Source organism: Silene latifolia, chromosome 1 (assembly GCF_048544455.1).
Source record: "Silene latifolia isolate original U9 population chromosome 1, ASM4854445v1, whole genome shotgun sequence".
Lineage (NCBI taxonomy): Eukaryota > Viridiplantae > Streptophyta > Magnoliopsida > Caryophyllales > Caryophyllaceae > Silene > Silene latifolia.
Genome location: NC_133526.1, coordinates 180,099,796 through 180,110,101, shown reverse-complemented (window position 1 = coordinate 180,110,101; position 10,306 = coordinate 180,099,796). Strand labels below are relative to the sequence as shown.

At 37.8% G+C, this 10,306-nt stretch overlaps 1 protein-coding gene across 1 annotated transcript; it reads left to right on the top strand.

The window, feature by feature from the left end:
• The first annotated feature begins 5,749 nt into the window (after window positions 1-5,749).
• On the top strand, window positions 5,750-6,991 carry LOC141588311 (uncharacterized). Its single transcript, XM_074409759.1, has one exon. The coding sequence runs from the start codon at window positions 5,750-5,752 to the stop codon at window positions 6,989-6,991; it is 1,242 nt and encodes a 413-aa protein (XP_074265860.1).
• Window positions 6,992-10,306: the final 3,315 nt, after the last annotated feature.

The window sequence follows — 10,306 nt, the reverse complement described above, 5'->3', positions numbered from 1 at the left end:
ATCCCCAAAGAACTCATCGTAGATAGGATTCTACACTCCTTGTCTAACGTCAAGGCATATGTGCAATTCCGGGTGAATTTCAATATGCAAGACAAGGATGTGTCTCTTGAGGAGTTGCACAAGTTACTTGTGCAAGCCGAGAGGGACATGGGGTTAAATGTGAACCCTCCCAAGGATGTGCTTAACATAAGCACAAAGAGTAAGGGGAAGTTCAAGAAGAATGGGAGAAAGGGCAAGAAGCAAGCTCCCACATTCACCAAAGCTAAGTCTTGTGAAGCTAGCACCTCCAAAGTCAAGAAGGGTCCTCTTGATAAGTGCCATTATTGTAATGGCATGGGACATTGGAAAAGAAATTGTTCCAAATACCTTGGTGATATCAAAGTCTGAAAGATCACTCCGAGGGTAAATGACTAACCTTCTTTTATGTTTCTAAATTCAACTATGGTATTATGATGCAAAGTTGTGATAATGTATCTCCCTTTTATTGTAAATAGGGCCTCCACCAAGCAAAGACAAGGGAAAAGAAAAACAAGCATGAGAAACCATGAAGAAGCTAAGGATAGCTTTTGTGGAGCTTTGTTTTTCATTGTCTTATTTTAAGTTATGTTTTGAATTTTTAGAACTTTAAGTTTCCGTGTTCGACATGGAAAGGTATTTTGGATAATGGTTTGTATTTTGGATGATGGTGACTTGGTTTGCAACCCAAGTCACCCGTTTTATCATTTATCCTTTTAATGTTCTAAATTTCATCTTTAAAATGCTTGCGTTTTGAAACATAAGATTATTCACTTAAAGTGATCTAATAGACAAATATAATGACCGGTTTCATTATATGTCCACATGCTTAAGGCTTGTGTATGATCATTTATGAAGCGATTTTGAGTCTATGAACTCTCTTAAAGGAATGTCAATCACCAAGGACTCATATGAAATCATAACTATTAGTCTATCTATGAGATAGTTCTCCTTATACTTCAACATCATTAATTTGTGTCTCATATGCTATCTTTGAATATATAGTGTATTTATTCCAAAGATAGAGTGGGAGAAAAAATGAGGACACAACACACAAGGCAAGATAAAATTGTGTACTTGTGTATATGAAGATCTACGCAAGAGAGAATGATTTGAATAAAGGTATATCTATTTACATAGTATGCCGAATAGATGAGATCTATGGTCTCAAGTTAGTTCTATATGACTAAAAAGACCAAGTGTAGTAATCGTAAGAGAATTTTCTTAAGATAACTACACGAGGAGACCAAAACAAAGTTTTGGAAGAAAAATGACTAATGTAAAGTCTTAACGAGTTTTTGACTAAGTTTATGAAGCATTTGACCAATAGTTTCAATCATGAGTTTTACTTAAGAGCCTAAATGAATCAAAGTAACATACTAGTTATGATCAAAATCAAGTTGCAAAATTGATATTCTGATATTTTCTATAGCCAACGTTTTAACCATACAAATGTCATTGATTAACCTCCCTATGAAATGGTTAAATCTCCTTCCAAAAGGGTATTTGCGAGGGACGTATTCTAAATATTATTTGTATTTAAATAATGACATTGCTACACATCATTATGATATGAGTGTGTTAGAGATTTAAAATCTCTTTCCGTAAGGTTGAGATAAGACCACTTCAAAATAGGCATTTTGAAAGGATATGATGGGACATATATGGTTTTATCCTAGTAACTTGGCAAGGCAATTTATATTCTTGACAAATTTCGATTGAGAAGTCAATTTCGAAATATGTTGAATTGAGTGGGAGTTAGGATATTCTCATGTGAAGACATGGAATTTAGTGGGAGCTATCATCCTTGAATGTATAAAACCCATTACTCATTAAAGAATGACGAGCTAATACCTTCTTTCATAAAGAAGCTTTTGAGTTTTCAATTCTGGATGAAAATGGACTATGATGAATCCAATTACATCAAGGGATGTTGGATTAGTATTAAGAGATACACATCATATCAACATATACATAGGTTATTCATATGAATGAAAATGGGATTACCATTAGCAGTCATGGTAGTTCATTGAACCTAAGAACGGTTGATCTCATGATTATTAGTAACTAATGTTTCCGCCATTAGAATAATCATATACATGTCCAATTATGAATCATATGCATAAGAGCATGATGATTGATTTGTGAGCCATAACAGAAACGTCATGAATTCTCAAGTAGAATTCGATAAGCGATTTCAAGATTTTGACGGAATATCCCATTATGTGATAAGAGGTTGCACATTTTGTTGATGATCCGAGCACATATAAGGATTTATGAGAATCCCAATCTTTCAAACTTGAAAAGAGAAATGAGAAGTTTTGGAAAGATGCTTGGTTGAATAAGAGGTTATTCAAAAACAATCTTTCCTAGTTAAGCTAGGACTTGTGAGAAGTACTAAGCTAATAATCTTGTCAACTGTTACAAGATTCTACAAAACATATACCTAGTGCATTGTGTGTGGATGGAATACTTGATCGGTACAAGTTGTATTGTTCATCGCAAATTCGTTCGTTATGAAATGATCGATAAGAAAGTTCTTTCAAGATTAAAGAACCAAAACCAAGGTCGGGAACCTTGATGTGTACTTGGTAAGATTCATGCAATAAGAGAGAACATGAATGTGAAGGAAATTGCAAGTGCAAGAAGTTTGAACACATGGACACATGGGATGTTAAACTTCTATTGCAAATCAATGAGTGTTTACACTTATGATATACATCACAAGGTTGTAATATGATATTGACTACCCGAGTGTGATGTCGACATTTGTCGTTTGAGTTATTATTAACTCACTTTGTACATTGTTATATCCAAACGGGTTGTAGAGACAATTGAACCCCGTTAAAGTGAACATAGATTAACATTGTTTTTGCCCATAGTTACTTATATGAGGTGACGTCTCGAAGTGACTAGAGTGTGATGCGATTGATGGCAAGTTCAAGTGCCATAGAGTCATGTGAGATGACTAGTCGATCACATAGGCGCATCACTGTTAGGAACATTTTGTCGGGCCTAATGACCGCTTATAGAGTTCTGGCAAATTTATAGAGCCTGGTCGTGGCGAGAGCTACTATAGTATTCAAATGAGTCGATTCTTTTGACTAAAGACTATTCGCCTAAGATGGCACGATTTGATTAACTTTGATTTGTGTTACTACGACCTTCGTAAATGGGGTCAAATGGGCATATTTTGGGTTATGATGGCTGTGGCTAGTCGAAGGGAATGAGTGCGATATGAATTGTCCACCCCTAGTCAGGGTTATAACAATATCTCAGGGCCACTCGAGGAGTAATGAACTGGAAATGCGTGGCCACGCTCGGATGGCATCCAGAGTGGATAAATCCGGTCAATCAGTTATTCTCCAGATCGAGGAAACCACTCTCGATATGATCACTTGCAAGTACGACCTGAAAGACACCTTGCATTGAGTGGGAGATAGTAATAGGATAAGAGAATTGGTGACGCACACTTGTCGAGGACAAGTGGGAGATTGTTGGAATATGTGTCCTCCGACAATAATGCGATCACGACTGTTGATCATGATGATCACATGTTTAAGTCTCATTAAAATGAATACAATTGGGAAGTAATATTGTTACTGTCAACTGGTCAACATATATCGGTAATGATTGGCTGACTAGAGTTTGACATTACTGTCGTGTGACGGTGGTGATCAGTTGACCCCCTAGGTCATACCTAAAGGGCAACACTCTTAATTGATTATTTAATTAATCGTATAATGTTACGAGTTAATTAAATTACTTGAAAATTGACGGACGATTTTGGAAGTAAAATTTACGTATCATATTGAAATGTGATTAAATGAGATACGGTCTGAGTAATTAAATTGTATAATTACTCGGATGAAATAAATTGTTTAATGTAACAATTAAATTTGAATGAATTGTTATAAATACAACCTGTTGTGATTTATAAATGGTAAAATATTTTGGCACAAGTAATTATGAAATTACTAAGTCAATTTTTGTATGTGACGTATTTTTATTAATACGTTGATTTTTAATATGTTAAAAATACATAACAAATATATGTGACATATGACATGTAACATATAGAATATTGACAAAAATAATATGGATTCCATATTACCAAATGGACCGAAATATAGGAAGAGGTTTAAGCTAATTAATTGTTTAATTAGTAGCTAAACATAATGATTGTTTTGCTTTAAACGCGTTTTTAGACATGGAAAGAGAGAAAGATTCTCCTTCACGAAAAACCTAAAAAATACGATTACGATCATCTTCTTCGATCAAAATTCGACTGAACCATGGCAAAAACTCGTGCACGTAATAAAAATTCAACACAGGATGATAATAGTTTAGTTGTAGATTCGGGTGTAGAGACTGGTAGTGGTTCAATTTCTCAATCTGCAGGGAATTTTGGGGATCCATTGGTGGATACATCTATGCCTAATTCAGGTATGGATACTTCGGCTACTGTTGGTCAATTGTTAAATCTTACTGGTCTCCTTGAACAATCTGTTGTTGTTGAGGATGTCACTCATGAATTGGATGATCCATGTATTAGTCCGAAATCTCCGGCTAAAAATCTACCCACCACGGAATTAGGTATCGGAATTAATAAAACTTGGAGTTCTGTTGCTAAACCTAAACCTGGAATGAGTTTGTTTTATTGTGATGAGAGTGCCACAAATCAGAAAGTTAGTATTGATGAGGAGGATGTGTTGGATGAAATTAAATTCTGGAAGAATACTCTTATGGGTAATTTCTTGGGGTCTAAGCCTAAGCTGCAGCAGGTAGACGAGTTTGTTTTGAAGAACTGGAACAATGTCACACGCCCAATAGTGCAGTATTATAAGAAGGGGTGGTATAGTTTTAGATTTTTCTGTGAGGCGGATATGAATGAAGTTTTGAAGGGAGGGCCATGGGCAATGGGGTCTGGTAATCTTATCCTCAAGCAATGGTCACCTACTTTTTCTAAGGAAATGGATTCTGTCTCTGTTGTTCCAGTCTGGGTGTTGTTCCCTGATCTGGACCCCTTTATGTGGTCTGATAAGGTGCTCAGTAAGCTTGCAAGTGTGGTGGGGAAGCCTCTATTTGCTGATTTACCCACTACATATAAGTCCAAATTATCTTTTGCTAGGGTTTTGGTTGAGGTGGATGTGGCAGGGGATCTTCCCACAACTGTCTCCTTAACCTCTCCTTATCATGGTGAAACTTCTCAAAGGATTATATATGAATGGTTGCCATATTATTGTCATTGCTGTAGGAAGTTGGGACACACACAGGATAAATGCAAGTTCACTAAAATTAATAATAGACTTCAAGAGGTGAAAAAGAAGGTAGTTCAGGAGTATAGACCAGTTCAGACTATTGACTCTCAAAGCAAAGGTGATCAGGGCTCAGGAAGCCATGTGCTAGGCCACTCTCCTCCTAAGTTAGGGGTTGGGTCCTCTACTGGAACAGTTGACAAGAACTCAGAATGTCTGGGACTAGGTTCTACCACTGTTCCAGCTGAGTATTCAACACCTGATGAAAGTGAGGTGGGCTCAGAATGCAATGTGCTAGGTCATAATGACACTGATGCTGTTGAGGTCATTACTCTGAATGAGGTCAGGCAGGATAGGGATAATGTTCAAATTGGGATTTCAGTCAGCAACAACTACTCTGTTTTACAATCTGAAGGGGTAGTAGAGGCTATCATTACTGAGGTCCCTCAGGCTGGGGAACCTCCAGATCCAGGCAAATGATTATTTCCTCTTGGAACATTAGAGGTTTAAATGATCCAATAAAGCAGCAGGAGGTTAAAAGTTACTTAGCTAAGAATAAAGTGGAAGTGTTTGGTCTCTTAGAAACTAGGGTGAAGCTTCTCAACTCTGCTGAAATTATTAGGAAATTTCCTTTTTATTCTGTTCTTAATAACTATTCTCACCACTACAATGGTAGAATTTGGGTGTTTTTGGATTCTAGGAAAATTACACTTCTTACTTCTAGACTACATGATCAGTTTATTCATCTGAAACTTTTACATCATAGCTCAAATCAGATTGTCTATGTCACTATGGTTTATGGAAGTAATGATGGTGCTCACAGGGAGAGGTTATGGGATGCTCTTAGAAGTGTGTCTGGTTCTGTTACTAATTGGTTAGTTCTTGGGGATTTCAACATAGTCAGGGATATGGGTGAGAGGATTGGTCCTAATCCTCCTTCAGTTACTGAGATGATGGCTTTTAATCAATGTCTGCTTGATTGTTCACTTGATGATGCCCATAGCTTTGGGTTTGAGCATACTTGGACTAATAAGAGAGACCCTACTGCTCGAATTTGGTCTAGATTGGATAGAGTTCTTCTTAATACTGAGTGGCTCACTCAATATCCCACTACTCACGTTCAGATTCTACCTTCTGGAATATCTGATCATTCACCATTGTTGGTGGAAGTTACTGGTGGTTTTAAATTGAGAAGGACATTCAGTTATCTAAATTGTTGGGAGGAACATAAAGATTATAGGGATACAGTCACTGAAGCTTGGAACATACCTGTCAAAGGTAATCATACTTTCAGGCTCTTCACCAAATTGAAACATGTTAGGAAGAGTCTTATTTCCTTGCACAAGAACCATTATACTGGCATTACTCAGAAGGTTATTGCTGCCAGAGAAGCTTTGGAGACTAGTCAGAGACAGTTACAAAGTTCCCCATTGGATCCTCTCCTTCTTGCTCTAGAGAAGGACTTGCTGGCTCGTTACTTAACTCTTAGGAAGACTGAAAGAAGTTCTCTCCTACAAAGGGCAAAAATTCAGGATATCAAATTCAAGGATGCTCCCACTAGCTATTTTTTCTCCAGAATAGCTGCTAGGAAGCATCAAACTCTTATTGGCAAAATTCAGGATATGAATGGTACTATAAGGGAAGGGATATATGAGACCAACAATGCTTTTGTGGAATACTATACTTGGCTTTTGGGACAGAGAAAGAATACCACTTGATTAGACACTGTTATGCTAGATGGTCCTATTGTTCCTGAATCAGCTTGGGGTTCTCTTTGTAAAGCTATTGATGATCACGAGATAAAAGCTGCTTTATTCTCTATGAATTCTAATAAGAGTCCAGGCCAAGATGGATTCTCAGCTCAATTTTTTAAAACTTCATGGAATACTATTCAGCAGGATTTCTGTGAAGCAATTAGAGATTTCTTCAGGAAAGGCACTATGCCTAAGCAAGCTAATACTACCTTGCTTGCTCTCATTCCTAAAAAACAGGTGGTGTCCACTGTTATGGATTATAGACCCATTGCATGCTGTACAGTTTACTACAAGACTATTAGTAAGATCATTTGTGCTAGACTGAAAACTGTGTTACCTGAGATTGTGGGGAAAGAGCAAGGGGCCTTTGTTAAAGGCAGAAGTATCTTTGAGAACATCATGCTTACTCAATCTCTGGTTAAAGGATATGGGCAGCAAGGTATTTCCCCCAGGTGTTTGATTAAAGTGGATATAAAGAAGGCGTTTGATTCTCTGCAATGGACGTTTATTGCTCAGATGTTGCAAGTTTATAAGTTTCCCCCTCAATTCCAGAAATGGATACTGGACTGTGTAACTACTGCATGGTTTAGCATCAAAGTAAATGGGGTTAGTGAGGGTTTTTTCAAAGGGGAGAGTGGGTTGAGGCAGGGAGATCCCCTTTCTCCCTTCCTCTTTGTGATGAGTATGGAGATCCTCTCAAGATTATTAAGGAAAATTCATAAAGAACACCAGGTCTCTTATCATCCAAAATGTGGAAAATTGGGTTTGAACCATCTCATATTCGCTGATGATCTTATGCTCTTTACTAGGGGTGATGTACCTTCTGTTCAAGCTGTGACAAGATGTTTGAACTTGTTTGCAACGTTATCTGGTTTACAGGCCAACCCAGATAAGACCAACATTTATATGGGAGGAGTTAGAGAGGATGTCAAGCAATCTATTCTTAGAGATACTAATTTTGTGGAGGGAGAGTTTCCTTTTAGATATCTTGGGGTGCCTTTGAATGAAGGGAAACTTAATAAGAGTATGTTTGCTGATTTACTTAGTAAAGTGCAGAAGTGCTTACACTCTTGGGCAAAACAGAGGATCTCCTATGCTGGGAAAATAAGTTTGATTAACTCAGTCATTTTTGGACTTGAACAATTCTGGTGTTCCACTTTGCTGATTCCCAAGGGTGTAATCAAACTCATCACCAAATTTTGCAGGCATTTCTTATGGGGTTCTGAAGAGGGCAAAAGGAAGTTGATTATGAAGAGTTGGGGCTCTTGTTGTACACCACATTCTGAAGGGGGTTTCAATATTAAGGAGATCTTGTCTTGGAACAAATGTATCTTGTGTAAATGGATTTGGATTGTTGATACTCATTCTGACAGCTTATGGGCAAACTGGAATCACACATACAACATAAAGTTTGGTGATTTCTGGACTATGTCCGTCAAGCCCTGTCACTCAGAAAGTTGGAGAAGTCTGCTGAAAGTCAGGAATGCTTTGGTTGCTAAAACAGGGGGTATTGCTGAGGCAAGGGATTTCTTATCCACTTGTATTTCAGGGGGAAAAATGCAGCTGCATAAGGTTTATGATCTTTTGCGAGAGCCAAACAGTAAAGTCAGTTGGGTGAGGGCAGTATGGAATAAAGCTGTTGTTCCTAAGCATAGTTTCATAGCTGTCCTTGCTATGCAAGGTAAGTTGGCTACTATTGATCAGTTAACTATCAGGGGTATGTATTTGGTGAATAGGTGTGTGCTTTGTAAGGCTGCAAGTGAGGATCATCAGCACTTATTTTTTCAATGTCATTATTCTAGTCATATCTGGAAGCACTTGCTGGACTGGATGGGTCTGCGTGGTAGGTCCATGCGTTTCAAATCTGAATTGCACTGGATAGCGCACAGGCGGCATAGGCGCCATTGGAAATTTCTTTGGGTTACCAGTTGTCTGAATGCTTTGGTTTACAGCATCTGGGAAGAAAGGAACTCTAGAATTTTCAACAATGTGGAACATGCTGTGGAACATGTCATTCGTCGAGTCCAATTTCTAGTTAGTGTTAAATTATTACATGTGACTCCTTCTTCTCATGAAGAGGAAGTGTTGTATGGTTTAAACAGCTGCTAATTGCTTTCTAGTGGTTCTACTTTGTAAGATTGGCCTTCTTATTCCCTTTATGGATGAATAAAATTGGCTTGCTTTTCTTGCAAAAAAAAAAAAAAAAAAAAAAAAAAAATGATTGTTTTGCTTTAGTAGCCATGCAAGCCTATGGTGCATTGTGAAGACAAATAAGTCCATGCATTGGCTTCCCTTTTCCCTCTCCTCTTACACGGTTTTGGGAAGAAAAATTCATCATTGTTTTTCTTATAATTTTACCCAATAATATACAAAATGTTGTAGATTATTATTCATTCCAATTCCATCATCAAATATAGAGATTTCTAGTGAGATAAAATCCTCTCTTCCTCTCTCATAATAACCGAAATATATAAGAGTTTTATATTTATTTTTGGTTCAATTTTCTACCTTGATTAATATTATAACTAGTATTTGTAATATTAATTAAATTAAGAGGAGCCTTGCGTATAAAACATAGGGAGAGATCTTACACTTAGATCTTGTTCTTCCATTGGAAAAGCTCAAGAACAAGGGAGATAGGTGATCTCTCTTGTGCCCTAATAGCCGAAATCTATAATGTAAGGACATGATTTCTCCTCTATTTATTTTATTGTTTGCATGCATAAGATCCGTTTTAATTTTATGACAAATTAATTATGACATATTCGAATATGTTAGTATGTATATGAATCTACATTTCCTTCAGACTCATCCCTGCCCGGACTCCAGCTAGCGATCACATCAACACCTGCTAAGACAGACTGCTCACCATAGGGGATCACGGCAGACACATAAACAAACAAGACAACCACACAAGGTCAGTACTGAGATAAGACACAACCAAGTTAACCACAACCAACAAAATAACCCAATACAATCAATCACAATCAGATACTCCACTCCATCTCCGTCACCGACTGTCCACTGGACCAGCCCTGCCAGTGGGGGACCGCAGCCGTTCCCACCTAAGCCCTGCTCATCATACCGAGCGATAACCCTGTCCCATTAATGTGCACATCCCTTTCCGTGGCGGGTTCCACGAAGGGCGAAACTAGGGCGTGAAGCCACTCCCGTAAGTGACTCCACTCAGCCGAGAACGCATCTTGAGAACCACAGACAAACAATCACAATCGTCTACATACCGTCACACAACCGCAATCGCAGCACAACAACAACGAT

Bases quoted from the DNA above. Each gene is read 5' to 3' on its own strand.
- LOC141588311 (XM_074409759.1), top strand. From the start codon at position 5,750: ATGATTATTTCCTCTTGGAACATTAGAGGTTTAAATGATCCAATAAAG.